General features: G+C 36.7%; 1 protein-coding gene across 1 annotated transcript; it reads left to right on the forward strand.

The window, feature by feature from the left end:
* Positions 1–1777: 1777 nt before the first annotated feature.
* Positions 1778–10828, forward strand: SDE2 (SDE2 telomere maintenance homolog). Its single transcript, XM_032216912.1, has 7 exons — positions 1778–2016; positions 2564–2681; positions 3469–3580; positions 7073–7242; positions 7758–7866; positions 9125–9473; positions 10043–10828. Exons 1-7 carry the CDS (start codon positions 1909–1911, stop codon positions 10256–10258), a joined length of 1182 nt encoding a protein of 393 aa, XP_032072803.1. The 5' UTR covers positions 1778–1908; the 3' UTR covers positions 10259–10828.
* Positions 10829–23615: the final 12787 nt, after the last annotated feature.

The following is a 23615-nucleotide window of genomic DNA, read 5'->3' on the forward strand; positions in this document are numbered from 1 at the left end:
GAAGAACCAGCCCCAGACCTTTTATTAAACACCTCAAATAGATAATAGACAATATTCCTGAGATGTATAAGTACTCCTCAACATACAATCATTTATTTATATCAAACTTAACTTTTTAGCAATTGCTGGAACTTACTATGATACTGAAAAAAGTGACAACTACTCTTTTTACATATGGCCTTTGCAGCTTCCACTTAGACACAAGATCAAAATTTGGGCACTTGGCAACTAGCATGTATTTACAATGGTTGCAGAATCCTGGAGTTAGGTGATCACCATTTATGATTTCCCAGTTGGCCTTGAACAAGCACAATCAATGGGAGAAACTCAACATGCTTAACAATCTATTTATTTAATAACTGCAATAATTCACCTAACTGTCGAAAAAATCTTAAAATCAGGTGTGACTCACTTAAATTCCTTACTTAGCAACTGAAATTCTGGTTCCAGTTTTAGTCCATAAGCACAGGGCTACCTGATTAGATTTGGAGGGATTAATAGTAGGTTGAGATTTTCATTGTATATACTCATAGCATTTATTTTATATGACGTTTTTTGTTTACTCTTGATTAGATTTGGAAAGATTAATTCTAAAATGTTTTCAGCATTACAACTTGACTCTTTCCTATAATATTTGGCAACTAGACTGGTTGTTTTGAAAAAGTGCATTATTGTTTCTTCCTACACAGTGCTCAGCAATATAACAAGTCTTCATTATTTTAAGATCAACTTTTAACTGCAGACAGAGCACCCAGCCACACCTCACCAAAAGTAGTCATTAGAAAGTTAATCTTTTATCTGCATATTGTTCCACTGTCCTGTGAAACTGCACGCTATCAGTGCCCTGCTTCATTGTTTTAAAACCCGAATGGCCTGGCTTTACATGCTCTGGATTTGCAACCAGGAAAATGACGGGATGAAGGTGGCTCATCTTGGCGAGCGCCGCTGTGTAATTCGATTCGGTTACTTCTTCGTGCCTTGGCGTTTAAACTGCCTCCAGGAAAGGCGGTTAGTTAACACACGCCGACAACTTCGAGTCAGCAGACCATATGCATGGCCTCCGAGACGAATACAACCATTCGTCTTGTCGCCGTTGCAACGGGTAGAGCGACACGAGCCGTCACATTCGCTGTGCCTGAAGAGACCGAGAGAGGCTGCTCCCAAGCTCACACGGGCAGAAAATATGGCGTTTGCAAACCAACACAACACAATGAAGTATGTGGGCGCAAGGGCGGTGGGGAGGGAGGGACAGTGCGCTCCATTGCAGATTTATAAATATCACAAGTGCCCTAATTTTCCGCGCCTGAAACCAGGGGGGAAATTCCAAATGTTGGTACACTGGGTTTCATTTTCAATTCAGCCTGAGTTTGGTCACTTTTAAGAAGCAAAACGTCAATGACGATAACAACACCGAGGGACTTCCCCGCCTTCTGGCTCATAAAGCAATGCCAAGAAATTTCCCTGCGTTGTAGAGCAAAGAAAGGGGAAACGAGAATGTAAACAGAGAAGGTTGATGAACCGAATCTGCCAAGAAAAACCAGGCGGATAATATCCTGTTCTGATCCCAGAAGGGTAATAACTTGAAGCGGAACGGTGAAGCAAGAAAAGTGGTAGCTCCAGACGCCTAGCAGCGCCATTAACTCGCCCCCGCCCTGCTGTCAGCATTCCCAACTCCCACCATCTTTATTACTCTCCTTCAGGCAGGGTCCGCGGAAAGTCCCTACGCATGCGCGCGCATCCCTAACGCTCCCTGTCACGTGGCTTGAGACCCTGGAAAGGAACGCTTCTATTGGCAAAATTTCCAGTGCCCGACTTCCTGTTTACTTCGTAGACGTCACCGGGTTTTTCCTTTCTTGCGTCTTGCCGAAAAGCAAGGAGTTTGCTTGTGTCGTTATAGGAAGTCAGAAAATGGTGGTGTTAGTGAGGAATCCGTTGTCTTCGGAGTTGCAATGTGTGACGTTGCCGGCTGAAGGCTGGTCGGTTGGGGATTTTCTCCGTTCCTGGTGCCAAGCGCAGGTAAATAATGAGTGTTCAAATGAAAGAAGTGGGTGGCGTGGACTCCCCACTATACAAGAAGTGTGTGTCCGGTTTCTTATAATTGACGTCTTTAGAATAAACAATTTGGGAGGGGGAGTTTTGTTTTCTCCTTCGCAGGTGAAGCGGATACATAAATCACCTTTCCTGAGCCAAGTATTTATATATTTGCTTAGAAAATGAATAGATATTCTAGATCCGTGGCCATAGTGATCATTGTTGATAGGACATTGCTTTTTATGGATTGTACCTAAGACGTTTTCGAGTGGGGTTTTTTGCCCATCTTTTTGTGATTTGTGAAGCATGGCTTTGTGTACAGATGTACTGTTCAAGGTGTCCAACATAGGTAAAGAACTAGGTTTTTACAATAATCTTTATTCTACTGTTCAGTGATTTACCAATGTGCTATTGAAATAACCTGTTTAAAATTAATGCAGTTGCTGTTTCCTATAGATTAAGTAAATCTTGAAATAAATATTCTAATCTGATTGTAATTCTCTTTTCCTTTTTAAAAAATAATTGTTTTTAGGGGCTTCCTCAAGATCACTTTTATATAAAGTGTAATGGCCGATGTATTAATTCTGAAAGTATACTACAAGATGGAGCTCTTTACAATGTGGAACCAAGATTATGTGGTGGAAAAGGAGGTTGGTTCACTGCTGTTTTTGCATACTAAACAATATAGTGTGTTTATTTGTTAGATAACTACCTTGCCTTTCTTATAGATGACAGATAAAACAATTCCAATGTTTCCACATCAATAATTATGTGAAATTGGCTTGGATGAAAGATAGTGACTGATTCCAAATTATCCAATGAAGTTCCATAATTGAGATTGAATTTGTTTCTTTTAATTATAATGCACTCAGTCCTGAAAAATATAGTAGTGGATTCAGATTGTGGATCCCCAATTAATGGCTATAGAATTGGAAACAATCCAGAATTGCCAATATAGGATATATTGTACAATACATAAAGGGTAGAAGATACAATGCATCAATGCAGTTTGGGGGGGAAAATAAGTTAAATAAAAAGGGGAGAGGGAAATATATTGCCCATATTTTTATGCTAAAGGTCTTAGTAAAAATATGTGTAGTTTGAGATACTGTAACAATAAGAAAACAAGATGACAATCATATACTGGCTAGCTTAGCTTGCCATTATAACTTCCCATTGTCAATAATTTTCAAGTAATTAGTGCACAATTCTGAAACATTTGGAATTATCAGAAGTGGAGCTCTGGAATGGGATTAAAAGTTTACCTTTCATTTATATCTTTGGTTTTGTCTAATGAAGGATTTCTGAATCTGGGTAAAACAGAGTAACAACATATAAAAGGATTTATTTTTGTGTTGCATCATGTTGTGATTCTTGGAGAGTCAATGTTTCTTACATATACATTCCTGTTACTGACCTATTTTAATTACTTCTCAGGTTTTGGATCTATGCTCCGAGCTCTTGGTGCTCAAATTGAGAAGACAACAAACCGAGAGGCGTGCAGAGATCTTAGTGGAAGGAGACTTCGAGATGTTAACCATGAAAAAGCGTGAGACATTTAACTAAATAGAAAACACATGTATTTTGCTGTTATTAATGCATAGATTTATCAAGAATATTTTTATAATATATCCATCCATAGATTCCCATCATGCTATTGTTTGTTGGAGTTAGCAACATTATGCAGATATTGGAAATGGAGTAAAATACATTGAATCAAAGAAATGAAAGCACTGAGATAAGAAATGTAAATGAGATAACACTCATTTGAACCAATATTATTAACTAATCACAATACCAATGAAGAAGAAAAATAACAGCTCGCAAAAAAACCCCAGCATGGCTGCATAAAGAACTCTCTGACAAATTGAAAGACAAAAAAGATAAATATAAAAAGTGGAAAGAGGGGGACATAATTAAGGCAGAATATCAGCAAATAGCCTGAGCCTGTAAAGATGAAGTAAGGAAAGCCAAGGCTCACAATGAAGAAAGGCTTGCCACAAAAGTAAAAAATAACAAGAAAAGCTTCTTAAAAACAAGAAAAAGGTTAAGGAAATAATTGGTCCATTGCTGGGAGAAAGTGGCAAGAAGATGACAAGAAACAGGGAGAAAGCAGAACTATTTAACTCATTTTTTGCATCTGTCTTTACACAAAGGGATAAAACAGTCCAACCTATCAAAAACAGCACCACAAAAATCAGATTAGGAAAACAAATTGAAATAGGGAAGAAAATGGTAAGTGAGCATTTACTTACCCTAGACGAGTTCAAATCACCAGGACCAGACGGATTACACCCCGGGGTTCTGAAGGAACTGGCAGACGAGATCTCAGAACCACTGAACTATATCTTTCAGAGATCCTGGAGCACTGGGGAACTGCTAGAGGACTGGAAAAGAACTGATGTTCCCATCTTCAAAAAAGAAAAAAAAATAGATCCAGGAAACTATAGACCTATCAGCCGGATCTCAATACTAGGAAAGATTCTGGAAAAGATAATCAAGCAACGAATTAGCGAACACCTAGAAGTAAACAAAGTAATAGCTAAAAGCCAACATGGGTTTGTCAAAAATAGATCATGCCAGACTAATCTTATTTCATTCTTTGACAAAGTGACAAAATTAGTGGACCAGAGGAATGCCTTCGATATAGTTTACTTGGACTTCAGTAAAGCATTCGATAAGGTAGACCATAACCTACTACTAGATAAAGTAAAAGAATGTGGGTTAGACAGCAACACCACCAGATGGATTCGTAACTGGCTGACCAACTGCACTCAATGTGTAGTCCTCAATGGAACTGCATCTACGTGGACGGAAGTATGCAGTTGAGTACCCCAAGGCTCTGTTTTAGCCCAGTACTCTTCAACATCTTCATCAATGATTTGGATGAGGGAATAAATGCAGATGACATCAAGCTGGCAGGAATAGCCAACACTCCAGAAGATAGGCTTAAGATACGGAAGGATCTTGACAAACTTGAACATTGCACACTATCTAATAAAATGAAATTCAGTGGTGAAAAGAGTAAGGTTCTACATTTAGGCAAGAAAAATGAAATGCACAGGTACAGTATAGGTGATATCTTGCTCAATAGCAGTAACTGAGAGGGATCTTGGAGCCCTAGTGGACAATGATTTAAATATGAGCCAGCAGTGTGCAGCAGCTGCCAAAAAAGCCAACACAGTTCTAGGCTACATAAACAGAGCGATAGAATCAAGATCACATGAAGTGTTAATACCACTTTATGCTGCCTTGGTAAGGCCACACTTGGAATACTGCATTCAGTTTTGGTCGCCACGATGCAGAAAAGATGTGGAGACTCTTTAGAAAGAGTGCAGAGAAGAGCAACAAAGATGATTAGGGGACTGGAAACTAAAACACACAAAGAACGGTTGCAGGAACTGGGTATGTCTAGTTTAATGAAAAGAAGGACTAGGGGAGACATGATAGCAGTGTTCCAATATCTCAGGGGTTGCCAACAAAGAAGAGGGAATCAAACTATTCTCCAAGGCACCTGAGGTAGAACAAGAAGCAATGGGTGGAAACTAATCAAGGAGAGAAGCAATTTAGAACTGAGGAGAAATTTCCTGACAGAACAATTAATCAGTGGAACAGCTTGCCTCCAGAAGTTGTGAATGCCCCAATACTGGAAGTCTTTAAGAAGATGTTGGATAGCCATTTTTCTGAAACAGTATAGGGTTTCCTGCTGAGGCAGGGGGTTGGACTCGAAGACCTCCAAGCTCCCTTCCAACTCTCCTGCTGTATTGTAATCAGCTTCATAACTCCCTGTTCTTGCAGACTATAATTGCTTTCAACATATTGACACAATACAGTGCTTCATGAATTACATTTTGTTCTTTTAACCAGTGATATTGGATTTCTTTTTGAGAATCTCAGCTTAATGTAATCACAACTTTTTCCTTTTCATGATTTTCCCTTTTCTTCAACTCATTCACTTTTCCTTCATATTCTCATTTTCTTTTCAGTTCTCATTTATTCTGTCTCTTATGACCAAAGCAATTTAAAGTACTTCTGTACTGCTCATTCACTTTTGTATTCAATCCACATTTATTCAGCAGCTATTCTGTTATGATCCTATCTTATCACATCATTCCCACTACATTCAACCTATTTTTATGTCTCCTAACATACTCATGTTTCACTTCTACATAACAGAATGAGCAGAAGCATACTCTTACATATTGTCATTTTTACTTTTAATGACATTCATTGCTCACATACCCTATGCAATCCTTTCTATTTGTATTTGCATGTATTAAAAGTATTAAAAAGTATTTTCATGTATTAAAAATTCTTCACCTGATTTCTCCTATTACTAAACATTCATTTACCTGTTGTTTTTACTATATATGTATAACTTTAAAATCCATATCATATCAGATACATGAATTTTCATATCATCAGTTCTTGTTTTCAACTAACAGCATTACATTTATCATTTTTCTATATATTCTTGTTTATTTTAGGCTTTGCTATTCCTTGCTTTCTATGATTTTTTTTCCAATTATCTCTGGTTGTTGTGTCATGAAGATGGTGTTGACTCTTTAAGACCATTTAGAGAAAAGTTTCTCTGTGTGTACATTGAACAATATATGTTATTTTTGTTTTTGCAATAATGATTCTTCAAAAATCTTTAACCTGTCTTTTTCTGAAAATATTACCATATATATGAGGCATAGTTTTACGTATGCCACATACATACTTGTGTAGTTAAATAGGATAATACTATAAAATAAAATAATTGTAATAAATCAAATTAAAAATAACAGTGAAATGAATTAAAATGAATTAATATGCAGAGCAAAAGCACCCTGCATATTTCTTTTCAATGCATTCATAAATAATCTGGCACCAAATTGGATTCATATTGTCATTTGTCAAGCTTCAACAGCAAGGACTTTCCAAAGATAGATGATCTCACTCATTGTGCTTTACTGCTTGGGTTCTTTGTTTTAGACTACATAGTTGAATTCACCCATTGAAATAGATCCCGTTTAATATGGATGCTTCTTTCTTACAGGATGGCCGAATGGGTGAAACAACAAGCAGAACGAGAAGCAGATAAGGAACAAAGGCGTTTAGAAAGACTGAAGCGCAAATTGGTGGAACCGAAACATTTTTTTACTAACCCAGATTACCAGCAGCAGTGCCATGAAATGGCAGAGAGACTTGAAGATTCTGTCCTGAAAGGTAGTGCTGAAGTAGTTTTAGACTCTGTCCTGCATTGCACTTTTGGATTGTTGGACCCTTAGATGTTTTAATTAAATGTGAATAAGATAGCCATAGACATTGAATATCTTCTGTATTTTTCTCCTTTTGTTTTCAGGCTCTGACCTCTTGTTTTCTTTGCCTTTGATTACTTGCTTGTTTCAGTATCATCTGCTTCCATATTAAAGCAATTTGGCCAGTCTGATATTCTTCATAGATACTGGATTTTAACTGAAAAGTAGTTGTTAGAAAATTCAGATGCCCTGAATAATATAATGGAAAACCCACTCTCCATCCCTCAATCATGTTTGCATTATGCAGTCAGCTGTGTAGATGATTAATAATAAATTAAGCAAATAGAAGTGACAGATAAGCTTCATTTGAGGAATGAAGCAAAAAATTAAAAGTTCATAATTTCCTTAAATTCCTGGTTTTAATGATTTAATGTTTGCATTTCGTTTAACATGCTGAAGTCTGATTGCTTTTACTATTTTTAGGTATGCAAGCTTCTTCCAGCACAGTGGTTTCCCCAGAAAGCAGTGAGAGTCGAAAAGGGACCACTGATTCTGGAACCGGACCACCATCAGAGAAGAAAAGGTGTTTATGGTAAGCGCCCAGTTTTAAGAAGTATAACCATGTGATAAAAATGAGAAGAATAAAAGAGTTGCTTCCTTTAAAGTTGGTGGCTCTTGCCTTAAAAATTCTAAATGGTAATCTACTTGTGGAATGAGATTTTCTTGCTTCCTCTGCTTGCTAGCATATCAGTGATGATATTCTACTGGTTCACACAGGTTCTAACGAACTGGTAGTTCCAGTTAGTAGTTGGCCCTACCCACCCACCCCTGCTCTTTCCTGGCCTATATTTCCGTTTTTTAACTCATCTGATTTACGCAGCACAGTGGAGTGCTGTGCATCAGCTGTTTTACTTACCAGCACTGACATAGAAGGCAAGTTTTTAGGCTTAAAATGGCCGATTTTTGAGTCTAATGTGTGCGCAAAGCACACATTAGACACACGCATGCACAAAGTGCGCTTAGCGAACCTGGTTATTCAACTGATTGCATCCCACCACTGTAGCATATGCTATTATTTTACTTTACTACTTTACTTTATTGTCATTGTACATATATACACAGGTTACACATACAACGAAATTCACATAACTCTCAGAGACCAGACCCAACACACATAACAATCTCAAACACACCCCCACCCACCAAAAAATTCCCCGCCCCAAAGCCAGCCAAACATCCACACAACAGACCAAGTAGTTCTGTCCAATAACTCATTGATGGTGACCCTTTAGTTCCTTGTTGACTGCAATTATAATTCTGGGATAAAAGCTATTCAGAAGATATATGGTCCTAGTTTAATTGTTCTGTATCTTCTGTCAGAAGGCAACAGTCTAAAAAGATTATAAGCAGGATGGGAGGAGTCTCTGAGAATGTTATGCAACTTCCTCAAACAGCGAGAATTGGAATTGAGGCAATAATTACTCTAAAGCTGTTTAGTACATTTAATTATTCTGTTGATGTAATGTATTGCAATGAAACTAGAAGCTAAGTTGTGTTAAAAAATAACTTACACTCATTTTTAGTATTGGAATTCTCAAATCAATATTGAAATTATTGGAAAGTCTTTTGGCATTCTTTTGCCAGGCAGAATGCTTTATCCTGATTGTTTCAAAAATATTTTAAAATTCTGTATAATTTAAAAGTTTACCACTATTGTACTTAGATGTATTTTTGGTATTTGGAATGTCTGCCTCTTCCATAATTATGAGGCGGATTTGTTCTTTTATATCACAGATTTTGTTTAATAGAGAAATTATATTCATGTTTTAAAATTCATTTAAATGTGACAGGTTAGGTATAGAAGGGTTGGACGATCCTAACAGTTCAGAGACTAATAGCGATGAAGAAGATGAATCTCCTGGGACATCAGGAAGATGCTCCACATCATCTGGCAGCCATATCAGTGTGAATGAAAATTTAAATGAGTTTCCCAGGAATTCAGAGGAGTCTGGAAATTGCAGTTCAGGCTCTGATGAGAAGTCAGAAGATCAAACAAAGAATGCTAAAAAAGATCATCTAGAAGATCCAACTTTCAGTAAGATTGAAGCCAATGAGAAACATAAAACAACACAGATTCTGAAAGAAGAAAAGCATACAAATGCCTCATGTAGTGAAAAAGCAAGTCAGCTTCAACATGCAGTAAGTATGGTTGTTTTTTTATTAAATATGTAATTCTTTTTCTTCCTGAATCCATTAGATATCTTTATAAATAGTGCATTTTGAAAACTTTATTCCATTTTGGCCACTTCATTATCCATGTCACTTTACAATATTACATCAAAGACAGAAATAGCATTAAAGCCAAATCAAAGTACAAGAAATGCGGTTCAAAATTTAAACAACCCCATTTCCTCTTCATCCCCCCCCCCCCTCTTCTCATTTTCTTTAACAGACAATATTTTATAGCCGCTGAGCATATACATTCCTCACTGGATGTTTTTTGCCCCAGTCTCTAAAATGGAGACATAAATTGACTAATTTATCAGTATAAGAATTAACTGAATTATATTTGCAGTTTAGCCCTACATGCAGGAATATTTTAATTCACAAACTTTTAAAAGATAAGGCATATACAAACCCCCAAAGCTATCTTGTTGCAGAAGTGGACATTGCAGAATCACTTAACATTTAAGTTAAGTTAATATTCAAAAGATCACTTTCTTCTTCTGAGATATATATTTAAAATGTTGCATGTTTTTGATTCTTAGGATACTGCAAGAGTCAATCTGATGGAATTCAATTCTGTTGCGGAACTGGAAGCCATAGGACTAGACAAACTAAAGTTTGAACTATTGGCCTTGGGACTAAAATGTGGAGGTACTTTACAGGAAAGAGCACAACGACTTTTTTCAGTGAGAGGTTTGGCCAGAGATCAAATTGATCCTGCTTTGTTTGCTAAGCCTTCCAAGGGGAAGAAAAAATAAACATGGTGGAATTGTTTGTTTTTATACTCCAGGTTTTACAACGTTCTTTTCATTCTGCTGCTTTATATAATGTTATCTTTCAAATGTAAATTTGTATACTCCTTAATGCTTTTAACAATAATTTTTGTGATAATGTTAAAAGTACTTGTTGGTGGACATTTATGTTTTTTTTAATTTGTTATTGTTCAGTAAAAGACTAGTATATTTTATATTTATGTTTAAGTGACAAAAGTATACATTTATCGAAAAAGTCAATATTTTATGAAGAACATTTTTGCAAAGCTTAAAAATTAATAAAATTGTAATTGTGTTTGATAAAAATTAAATTCAATATTCTAATACAGATAATCGGAATCAAACATGGACGCTGTTGAATGTATTTCAATTAATAGTTAACTTTGTAACTGCTGCAAAAATTCAGATGAACAAGAAAGAGTTATTGCTATCAGTTGGGCAATTGCCCGTCAGACAGCTTCTGTAGTAATAACATTCAGACTTTGGAAGCAAACATTGTTCAGGCCTATTTAAACAGCCAAAACATACCCACACTGGGGGGGGGGGGGGGGGGGGGGGACGACGACCAAAACACAAAAAAGACAAAAAACAGAAAACAAGGCAGGGGGGAAAAAAGGAAAAAAAAAGGGGGAAAAAAAAAGAACACAGGTATATATTATAAAAAAGTATATCAGCTGGTTACAACATGTTTTTGTGCATCTCTTCCATTAATTCATATTAATTCAAATATCTTAACTCAAATGTTTACCATATTGACATCATCAGACCTCCACTTTTAGTTGACTACAGTTGTTTAAACATATTTCATCCTTAACTATGCCAAAGATTTAATCCATAGCCACATGCTAGCATTTCATTTACTTGTTTATAAAATCCTCCATTAACATCAAATCCTCATATCCTGTTTTAGCTAAACATCCATAATATTTAATACCAAAAATTCCATCCTCCATGTATATAGTTTATTATCATTCTCCTTTATGTAATTATATCGTATATCATAACATTTTCCCCATATTAAACATTTAACTCTATATAGTTTTATTTTATTTTTTAATAGTGATAATTATTGTGATTAATAACCTTTGTATAGTCCAAAAATATTTCTAACCTTCCCTTCTCATGTCCAATTATTATTTATCATATCAACTCCACATTATATACATTACTATCATTATCAATTATTATTCAACTATGTCTATTACAAATAAAATTAATTAGGTTTAGCTAATTTTGAATTTTATTCTTCCATCTATCAGCCTGTGTCTCTCCAATAACAAAACCTCCTTAATCCTGTTGCCATTTGTGGATCAAGTTCTCCAAACGTCTTTATGAGCAAGCCCAAACAAGAAGATTTTTGCACCATTTTCCTTAAGGTGCCTCTCATATAATGTCGTTGTCCTACGTTTATTGCACTTTTCAGCTTGTCTTTAATTCTCAGTGGTGGTATCAAAAGTTTTGCAAATGATATTTCATAAAGTATAAATTATTTAATGCTTCTCATTCCTCCTACGCTCTGTCTTTCGAAGTAAATCTTCTGTGTAGCTGCCCCCCCTTCAAACGTTCCATTTTTTTCTCCCTCAGAGGTAAACCAGATGCCCGAAATATCAGCAGATTGAAAATCTTTTATCTCTGACATCCTTCGTTTGTATTTCAGGGACATTCAAACATTCAACATTCTCACTTTTTTCTTCATATTTTGATGTTAAAAACAGCAAGTAATCCAGTTTTCTTTCAAATCTGTTGTACGTGTCAGACAGCTTTTGTAGTGCAGAAAAAATCATTTGAAATGAATCATTTGAAACTTGAACAGACGCCATATTTGTACGCAGTTAGTATTTTCCCTTTAGAGGCTTTAAGGTATTTGCAAGTAAAAACAAGCTGGGAGCTGTACAATCTTATCTGATCTTAGACCAACCCAGCCAAGCAATAAAAGTGTCAAGTTGTAGGGAGCCAAATTACAGTAAATTATTGGTTTACAGCCCACTTACAGAGAATCAAAGGAGTTGTTGAAGTAATCTTTCCTTTGTCCATGTAAGTAGCATTTAAAACATTTAAAAAATAGGGTAACCACTGTCCATAAACCCATAAAGAGATCCAATTCGCCGCTAAATTCTTCTGTTCCATTCTTAGGGGCAACCTGCAGTTTCGGTTAGCTTGCGGCTAATCCAGAAGTCACTGGCAAAGGAGGTTAAATTCCAATCCCCCAGGGACTTTGCGAACGTCTCTGGGGTCACTGGATCTCCTCCAACCTTTCACTGTCTCTCCGGGACAGTTTAGGTTCAAAAATGAACCATCCAATTCCTTCGGAATAGAGGAATTTCAGGAATAGCCTGAAAATCCGTCTTCTCACTGCTAAGCCCCACCTTCTTCCTCTAAATTGGAATTATATATTAAGCGCTCTTTTTTGTCAAATGTTAATTAAAATCTTAGTTTGCTCATAACAAAGGAAGGGCACTTACTTTTTGAATTATCCAAAGCTTGATTTGCTCACAATCATATAAATGTGCATTGTATTAGGATAAACTACATAAACAATCTTATCTCTTCTATTATCTATTCAATAAAAGCTGGTACCATATCTAAAAAACCAAAACAATGTGATTAAGGTCTTGAACTAAAACTAGGGATATCCCAAGTTCATATCCCCCTTCAATGCACTCACTATCTTTGTGATCTTTATAAAGATGATCTTTATACCCTGGGTGATCCCATTGGGAACATATTTTTGGCATATACTCTCAACATTTTTCTCTCAATCCTCTCAGGAACTCCTCCATCTCACAACAGTGAAGCGGTATAGCAGGGCTTGGGTGGGGGATGCTCCATGCAGGTAGGTAGGTACGTAGGTAGGTAAGTGTGTGTGTGTGTGTGTGTGTGTGTGTATGTATAGAATTCTGTTTTATATTTGCTTCTAATCAACAGTGATAAATGTGTACAATTAAGTTTCTATATGTCTTGAGAATTGGCTGTGCAAACAAGTGTTTCTAAAGCTAGTAGCTGGAAAATTGCATTCAGAAGAAGCCCACATGCAAGAAGCCCTCTGATTTCCTCAGAGACTGCTAAAAATGTGAATTAACCAAAATACTGTTAGCAGTCTCCAAACAATGGTTTGGCACTGGAATAGTCTAGCTGTGGCAATTTATAAAGACTATTTGGGAGCTGGATGTGACACCCTTCCCTCTCCCTCATCAAAGGACAAGGTGAAGAGCCACATCTTCATGGCTCTTCTAAATCAGAACAGAACTGGGGGACATCCAGATCTTGGGTGATAGGAAGGGAAGAAACCTCATTCCAGACAGCAGGTGCTGCTACAGAGAAGGTATGCTTCCAGGGTTCCGATGATGATGTTTAATTCAAGGAAACCAGAGTGCACCAACCAAGCAGGATTAAGTTGACTAGAGTGATGTTGTGGGAGCCCGCAGACCTTCAAGTAAGAGCCTTATGCCATATAAGTAATGCTTTATAGGTAATAATCAGCACCTTGAATTGCATCTAAAAGCAGATTGGCAATCAAGGCAGCTTGTGAAGCAGAAATGGTACATGGCATACCTCTAGATGAGAAGGGCAGAATGTAAGTTTAATAAATAAACTACAAACCATGATCATACTGTTAGTGCTTGTGTATTCTGGATCAGTTGAAACTACTGGGTGGTCTTCAAACGCAGCCCCATGTAGAAAACATTGCACTAGTCAAGCTGTGGGGTGTCTAGGGTGTGAGCAACTATCTAAAGGCTCCCAAATTTTGGAAAGTGTTAACTGACATACCAGATGGAATTGGAACTTCCTTGCCACAACTAACACCTGCTTTTGAAGACACACACACACACACACACACACACACACACACACACACACACACTCTTGAGGGAAGTGCAAGCCAATCCTGGATAGAAAGGTGAAATATCTCCCTCCCCATCCAAACCCATACAGCTTTCAGGCACTGGGATGGAACATTTGCGATAAAGGGAGATCTAAAAATTAGAAACAGTGGGAAATATTTTTTCATCAGCTTGTGCCTACTTATGTGTGCATTTTGATACTTTGACTTTGTACACATAAATTCAGTACACACTTGTATATCCAGGAAAATCCACTCTCGGGAAAAAGAGATTGGCAGTTTATTTCCTCGAATGAAAAGTGGGAGTTCCCAGCAGTAGGAAAATTGCCTAATTCAAGGATGTGGTTGCCTGCTGTTCAAATCTTGCAAGTCTTGCATATTGTCCCAATCTACACAAGTTCTTAAGTTGGTGTAAAGATATCGGTATAGGACAGGAGCAATTTAAAGTAAATGAGAATATACTTTTGGAAAAGTCCAGAAAAGGAGAGAGGGGGTCATAATGAGAGAGTAACTCAAAAGCAAATTATATCCCTTTCTTCTGGAGAAACAGTTTATTAGAATCTACAGATAGTCCTTGACCCACAACAATTCATTTAATAGCCATCCAATGTTATGACAGCACTTGAAAAAATAATATGACCAGTCCTTACACAATCATCACAGCATCTCTCCAGTCACATGGTCAAAATTCAGACACTTGGGAACTGACATACATTTACAACAGTTCCAGTGTCCAAGGGTCATCTATTGTCATTTGAGACTTTCCCAGGGCACTTCTAATAAGCAAAGTCAATGAGATAAGATGAATTCACTTAACGACCATGGCAAAATGATTGCATAATTGAATGCAACTCAATTGCATCACTTAACAGAAGTTCTGGTCCCAATTGTGGTAAATTGAGAACTACCTTAATTGTTGAAGGATAAAGAAAGGGAAGGTACAAGGCAAAGTAGCTGAAAGGAATAAAAACTGCAAATGAATAGAATAGAATGGAATGGAATGGAATTCTTTATTAACCAAGTGTGATTGAACACACAAGGAATTTGTCTATGTACACTAATATGCTCTCAGTGTGCATAAAAGAAAAGATACATTCATCACTAATCATAAGGTACAATGTAATGATAGTCATTAAGACTCTGAGGAATAAAGACATAAAGACTCTTAGGAATCACTGCATGAAAAACAGAAGAAATAAAGTGACTGTGGTGACTCACTATAGTAATCAACTTTTGATGGAAGAAATTGTGATCTAAACACACCCAACTATGGACTGACTGGCAAGAAAAAGACCATTCTAATCTCCCCCAGTATTTAGTTCCTTTAGCACTTGGCAATAGCACTTAGACATATACCACTTCACAATGCTTTTACAACCCTCTCTAAGCTGTTTACAGAATCAGCATATTGCCCCCATCAATCTGGCTCCTCACTTTACCAACCTCAGAAAGATGGAAGGCTGAGTTAATCTTGAGCCTGCTAAGATTCAATCTGCCAAACTGCTGGCAGCCAGTGGTCAGCAGAAGTAGCCTGCAGTACTGCACTCTAACCACTGCGCCACCGCAGCTCTATAAAATTATTGTAACAATTGCAGTTTCTCTAATATTCTGTCAGGATCTACCCTCCTATGCTTTAACTGCATTAGATCAAACTCTTTTTAAAAAAAAATACCTGTCATATGAAAGTCATTCCAATAGTCATTGAAAACATTACCATATTCCCACTCAATCTGACCTTGTTTTTTCTTTAGTGGGGTTATGAATCTATAAATTTATTAGTTTGATTATGAAAATCTGATTTTTTTTGTTAAAAACAAATATTAATTCAAGTACTAATGATTGAGCTGATACTTTTTTATTTTTACCTGCATCTTAGTACTGTGCACAGATCTTAGATCTGACTTTTAAATATGATAGCAGTTTTCTGCCATTAGAGGGCACTCAGCACCTACTGAAGCAATGAGCTGATATTTGGCTGACAATGGCTTGATTGTAATTTATTTTCAAGACCAAAGGAGTTTGCCACTTTTCTGTGACAGGACCTGGCTTTTTGGAACAGGTACCCTGTTGAGATCAGGTTGGTTCCTATGGTGGGCTCATATCAGAATATGCTGATGGAGCTCTTCTGAAGCTGTGTGTGTGTGTGTGTAGGTTTTAATCCTGTTGTTGACTTGGCTTTTGACTTTGTTTTGAGATGTTATTGGTTACGGATTTCTTATTTACAGTTACCATGAACATTTTACATTATGTATTTATTAACTGCCAAGAATCCCAGGGTATTATGTGATTTACTTGCCAGTCAGTCAAATTCATAAATTATCCTACTATTATTTACTCAGAACTAAATATTTGAGCTGCCTGATGAATATCTTTCCCCCTTTACTTATAGAACTAAGTTGTATAAGTATAAAACCAGACTATTACAGGGTAAGACCTATTTATTTATTTGCTGCATGTTTGTACTTTCATATTCCACAGGGAAGCTTAAAGGCGAAGAAATATATTCAAAGCAGAAAAATAATGTCAAATAAAAGGAAAATATTTACAAGTCTGACAACTTATAAATCTCATTTTTATCAGGTTAAATATGAGTCATTAAAAAGCAAACAAATAGATGCCCTAAAAACTACGCACATAATTTACACAGTGTGAGACATGAAATTCAACATTTCTGTCTAACAAGATCTGAAGATTAAGAGGATTTATCTTCCTCCTACACTTTCTGTTCACTTAACAGCTATTAGGAAAGTTATAGCTAGACATTGAAATATCTAGTAACTGTAGTAGTATTTTAATTGCTAATTTTAACTGTGTTTACTTATTATAATCTCTTTTGAGTGTTTTTTAAGATTATTGTACCAATTCAGCTGCTAGACATTTAAATATCAGACCTACTCAAAAAGAAGTAAGGCCCTTAGAAACACAGCAGGAATATAGGAGGGATTGCTGGATTGGATGCTCCATGCAAGCACCATACAGTGGGAACAAGTGTCCTGCCATGCAAGGATTCACAAGAATTCCACCTTTTCGGGTTCCCACTCTCTGCCTTTACAGTTTTGAAACCACATCCTTCTTTTGAACTGTTAGGTGAAGGAAGGACATTTTGTATATTTGGTATAATGGCCACCTCATGGTTGAGATCCTACCTAGGCTGATGGACTCAAATGTGGTGGAATCCTCAGAATTTCTTATCTTTAATAATAATAGCAATTAGCACTTAGACTTATATACCACATCACAGTGCTTTACAGACCTCTCTAAGTGGTTTACAGAGTCAGCATATTGACCCCAACAATCTGGGTCCTCATTTTACTGACTTCGGAAGGATAGAAGACTAAGTCAACCTTGAGCCTGGTGAAATTGAACTGCCAAATTACAGGCAGCCGGCAGTCAACAGAAGTAGCCTGCAGTATTGCATTCTAACCACTGTGCTACCTCTGTTCTTAATTAGCTGAAGGCTACTTGATGGTGTGATTAAGGATCTTGTGGCTGCCATGGAATACCTGAAACAACTTTTGATCAGACTTTTGATCTGGTGTTACCATAATTCTAGAGAAAAGTGGTTTTTGTATGGGGCAGCATTGCCCTAGACCAGTGGGTCTCAACCTTCCTAATGTTGCGATCCTTTAATACAGTTCCTCATGTGGTGGTGACCCCCAACCATAAAATTATTTTATGTTTTCAATATTTTTTCAAAAATATGTGTTTTCAGATGGTCTTAGGTGACTCCTGTGAAAGGTCGTTCGACCCCCAAATGGGTCGCGACCCACAGGTTGAGAACCACTGGCCTAGACAGATTACTTAGTGAATGTTGGTTGCTGCAGCATGCTTTCCTCTATAAGAGTGGAGTCACCATCAGACTCTACTTCCCACAGGTTAAGGTTTCCAGTTGACCTCAGGTGGTCAGAAGAATGTTTTCTTGAATTTGACTTTCCACTCTATCAGTACTCTGGCTGAGATGTATAATACCAAGACTGGTTACAGTGGCTTCCAAGTACTGCATGTTTGAAATCAGAACGCTTATGATATTATGATACTGTGTAGTTTTGGGTAATGAAATGGAGATGAATCTGATCAAACTTTTTGTGGGTGCTATTATTTTGCCTACATGCAAGTGATTAGGTAGGAAAATAAGGGATTGCTTTTCTTTTCTTCTTAATTACATTTGAAGATATCTGCTAGCTTTGTGAGCATATTGCATGGTTCTTCACAGAAGAAATCACTTGGATTCATGCCAAGTTGATGTCCCTCTGGGTAATTCTGTATATTAAATACTGTATCCAGCGTATTGTTATGTTAGAAGCCTAAAATCTTCTCAGTTTCATAACCTGTCTCTTGAGGTTACCTCAAGACAAGAAATAAATTACCTAGATTCTTTGGCAAACAGCTTGAGTCATTCAGATGGATAATATGTACTAAAAGACAGACAAGAGAAGTACAACCCCTCTCCCGCGCTCTCTTGGGGGAGCACTTCAAAATCTGGAAATTAGACCATAAAGCGATGCCATTCTTCCCTGTCTAAGAACAATCAGAGGATGGTATTGGGAGACCAATCCTATAGTTGCTGGAAAGAATTTTAAGTAGTTTGGGAGCTCGTTGCTATCTAAATGCTAAAATTTTAGGTGCTAGTTGCCATCAGCTATATTTTTCTTTTCTTATGCCTCCAGGATTGAATATTTGAAGAGCTTCCATATGATAATAGAATAAGATGAATCTGAACAAATTATAGTTTTTGCTAATACTGGGACTGGAATTCAGGATTTGGAAGCTATGCCTATTTTATTTACTAATTAAATTTATTGGTTGCCTATCTTACCATAGGGTCTGTTCTAGAAAAAAATCATATATTTCCTTAAAAGACAGCTTGAGGGTTCTTCTGGATCTGGCACTGATAACATCTGTGGTGGTGGGAGCTCTGGCTGATAAACATTGTGCTCTTTCCTGGGAGAAAAACCATAACATTATTTTATATGTTAACATATCACTGAGCTTCCATGGTAAGATAAATTGCCACTTCATAATGGCAAACCCACTCCTTATTATATTTTAAGTTACAAAACCATAACTTTTTCGAACACTTTTTTGACAATTCTAAATTGTTTAAGGAAGTTATTGATGTTTTATCAGTATACAATTTTGTAAACTGCCTAGAGCCATTGAGATAATTCTTAGATTAGTGTGTCCCAACCTGGGCAATTTTCAGATTGCTGAACTCTAACTCTCATATTATGTATAATGGCTAAACTAATTGGGGAATTTTTGGAGTTGAAGTTGGCACATCTGGTCATTGTCCAGGTTGGGGTGTGTTGAAATATCTTAAACAAATAAAGAAATGGTCATTTGATAACCCTAATCTGTATACATTACACAGTGAATGTTGTTGTTAGAATTGTTCAGCATTTCAAATTCCATTCCCCAGAGATTTAGAAATCTGTTTTTGAGCACATTGGTCATGAATATAGTCTTTTTGCAGACTCACGTGGCATTCCTGGGAAAAGACAAAGTGGCTTTAAAATGTTGCAGACGTTGCTATTTTGCATACTCTAAAAGCACCTTTTTGAAATCAAATCAAACACATTGTAAACTTTATTATGTGGTTCAGTCAAAACAACAGCAGAAAAATAAAAATTCCTAATTTGTACAATTATCAATTATATCAATTAATATATACTTGATTTCTTAACCTGTGTGTGTGTGTGCAATATGTAACAGATATGGAGCTCTCTTTCAGGAAAAAAAACATGTTTTGTGATTTTAAAGCTCAACTTATTTATTTTGTTATTGATTATAGCAAAATAATGGTAATTTATTTACACTGAGGATAGCAGAGAACATTACTGATTGAAAGGCATATCTTTCAAATGAAATACTGTAGGGTTTCAGCAATTTCATCTTTGAAGATTGTACCTTTCTCTGATATATGTGTGAATGACACCCATCAAGGATATGGCATGGATTGCTCAATTGACTTTATTGGAATAAATCACATTATGACTTAATATGATATAGGCATCATGTCATAGCTATATGCTTTTCTTTCATGCTAGTGAACAACGTATTTATTTATTTACATTCCTTCTATTTATACAGCTGCCCCAACTCAAACCAGCGATTCTGAACAGCAAACAATAGAAATAATTAAAACATGATATAAAAAGAAATTAAATACAAATAGCAGCCAAAAGGTATTTTAATCTATTGGTGTCAGCACAATCAGGAAATTGGGTCCTTCGCTCATTCAGGACCGCAGTGAGGGCATATAGCCATGTTTTCAAGGCGTTCCAAAAGGCCATTAGGGTCGAAGCCATCCTAATCACAGGAGAAAAAAAGGTTCAGAGGGCAGGCTCTGTAGCACAAAAGGCACCCCTCCTGGTCCCTGCCAGCTGACATTCCTTCGTTGATAGGCTCTAGTAGTATATTAATTCTTAATTTGTTCTAGAACTTAAAAAACAAATTTGGGGATCACTATTTATTTACACTATATTCTTTTTTAATGCCTGAATTTGCACATTCTACTTAAGCTGTGATGACAAACCTATGGCACGCATGCCACAGGTGGCACGCGAAGCCCTCTGTGGGCCCGTGAGCCGTCACCCAGCTCAGCTCCACCACGCATGCGTGTATGCCTCCTGCAGGCCAGCTGATTTTAAGGTCTCTGCTGCGCACGCATGTGTGGGGTGGTGATGGAGTGCAAGGGTGTGTGGTGGCCCCCATGCCCCATTTTTGTTTTCAAGAGGCTTCATGAAGGCCTGCTAGGCCCAAAAAGGGGCACTGGGGGGGCGTGCAACCCCACCACCATGACCCATTTTTGGTCCCAGGAGGCTGCAGGGAGGCCTACTAGGCCCAAAACGGAGTGTGGGGGTGGGTGTCACACGCATGTGGGGGGGAGACATTTGGGGGGCATGCATGCATGTGCAAGGGAGCGGGGTGCATTGCATTATAGGTGTGGGCATGCATATGCACCATTTCAGCACATGAGGAGAAAAAAGTACTAAAGTTTACATGAGCATAATTTATTGAATAAGCCATGGTTGGATGTGTTCTTCTAATACAAAAAGCAATAAACGCTAGCTGGCCAAGTATAGCCATTGGCTTCATATAATCTACTAAACTACAAACAATTGAATCAAGCCCATCACTGGGATGAATTAGAGCCCAGAAAACTGAACTTAGTTCAGGCATCTTGCTGGAGCAACAATTGTCTGCCCTTCTTTGAAGAGCTTTACCACATTCCCAGTGCTTGCAGGATCCTTGAAATCTTCTAGTTAACAGCATCATCATATGCAGGCATTCTTGCAAGTACATGTAACTATATTCACTCAGTGGCACTCACTCACCAGTGAATGACTGCAGTCTTAATGTGTATGTGAAAACTGAAAGTGACAAATGTCAATAAAGAACCCTAAAGAGAAGGAAATGCTATTTGATGTGTAAAAGCTCAATTAAAAAAGAAAATTGTTCTTTGCAATTCATGACATCCCAGTCAAATGGAAAAGAGACATGTAGCAATTCTTACTAAACTCTAATAATCTTCTACTAATTGCTTTATTAGTCTATTCTCTATGGCATTATACATCACTAGAACAATAATAGTTCTCCAAGCAAATCTCAGTGTGCAACTGAAGGATAATAGGAATTGTAACCCAAACAATCTGAAGGGCACAGAATGGGTAAAACTATTTCAGATTACCTTTATGTTTGCTCATAATGCATTTTTTTAAAAAATACTTATTGAAAGACTGCAATATAATCCCCCTTTTTAACTGTTTGAAAGACAATAGTATTTCAACGACAGTAAAATATTTTCTAATACTGAATTAAATTACCTATAACATTTACATATTTTAGTTAGGGAACTATTTTAGTTAGAGCAACCATTTCTTAGATACAAAAAATAAGGTAACTATTGAATAGGAACAAATTATTTATTTTCAAATATCTTTGTTTCCATTTAATGGTTATCTGGATTTTTACAGCCCTATTTAGTAGAAATAACAGACAGATTCACTCATTTATGTTAAGCCATGACTTTTGGTTTAACGTATAGGAATCAAAATTTTGGTTTGTAAAATATGGTTTAGCATGATTTAGAAATCATGGTATTATATTTATCCAACTAAAATAATTTGTTTAATAATCCTGAATTAGTATATCAGCTTGACCCATGAAAACAAAATAGATTAAGAATGGATATTCAATTGGGAGTTTTTCCAATGGGAGTCCTTAAATACTTGGAGCCAGCTGCTAATTCACTTTTTGAGGTCTTTATTTTATGCCAACACCAGAACCTGTTACTCAACTGGGGAAAAAATTGAGCAAGAAAAATATATTTTTCTCTGTGATGTTTTGTAATAGAAAATCACTGACTCCTTTGATCAAAGCAATACAGCATACATATCTTTCAGACATGTTAAGATAGGAATTTTGTAATTATTTTTCTTCCATAAGGGTGTTCTAACTACTTCTAAGATACACTTCAAGACAGTATTTTGAGAAGCTCAATAACGTTCCTTTAAAAACAAATGCACATCCTGAAATGTGTCTAACCACACATTTTTGTTTGCCCTGTTCTTTTGCAAGAACCTCAGCTGGTTTAAACATAAGCCAAATGGAGCCACCCTGATTTCCACTTTGGTTGGGATGTGGATTCAGCATTTGTTTTGTGCTCAAACTATTCATTAGAGCCACTGCTGGAAAGCAGGGTGCCAGACGGGGCTGGCAAGGCTTTGTCAAAGGAAGAGAAATGGGTTGGGACAACTTTGATAGGAAAAACCTTATGTCCACCTCCTTAAAGAAAGACTAAGGTTTTTGGCAGAAGGGTGAGAACTTTGAAAAAGTAAATTAGCAATCCTCTCCACAACTGGAGATAACTCAAGGATAGCAATATGCTTCATACACTTCATTCCCATTTCTTCATTACTGTGTATTAAAGAAGAAAAAAGAATAGAGAATAATGAAAAAGCCAGAAATAAGTAACCATGCTAGTCCTAAAGAAAGGTGTTAAGTGGTTGAAATATATATGTGGTCTTGTTGCTTGTGTTGTTGTGTTAAGTTATTTAGTATTGTAACAATGATGTGAAAAGAAACTCTAATTCTGTACAACCCTGCTACTTTTTCATAAAATGTTCATAGTGCTATAAATCACTGGGTGTATAAATGGAAAGACTATTTTTTAAAATACATATAGTTTTAGAAATAAATGTTTTGCTAACCTGCTATACTCTTAAATATAAAGAGTAACAACTCAATTTATCAGATCATTATAGGAGATATAGGTCAGGCTTGCTGCCTGGTGCCCTCTAAATGTGTATGGACTACAATTCCGAAAATTACTAATTAGCAATATCTTTCTAGTTTGAGAATTGTAGTTTTGAAACCGTAGGATATATGTATATATACTGATTACATTTACTAGTATCAATTCCCTTGAATGTTAATCCATATAGTCAAAATAGTTTCTTCTTTACATAGGAAGGAGTAATGGAAAAAGTGGGAAACAAA

This window comes from Thamnophis elegans, chromosome 4, assembly GCF_009769535.1.
Source record: "Thamnophis elegans isolate rThaEle1 chromosome 4, rThaEle1.pri, whole genome shotgun sequence".
Taxonomy (NCBI): domain Eukaryota; kingdom Metazoa; phylum Chordata; class Lepidosauria; order Squamata; family Colubridae; genus Thamnophis; species Thamnophis elegans.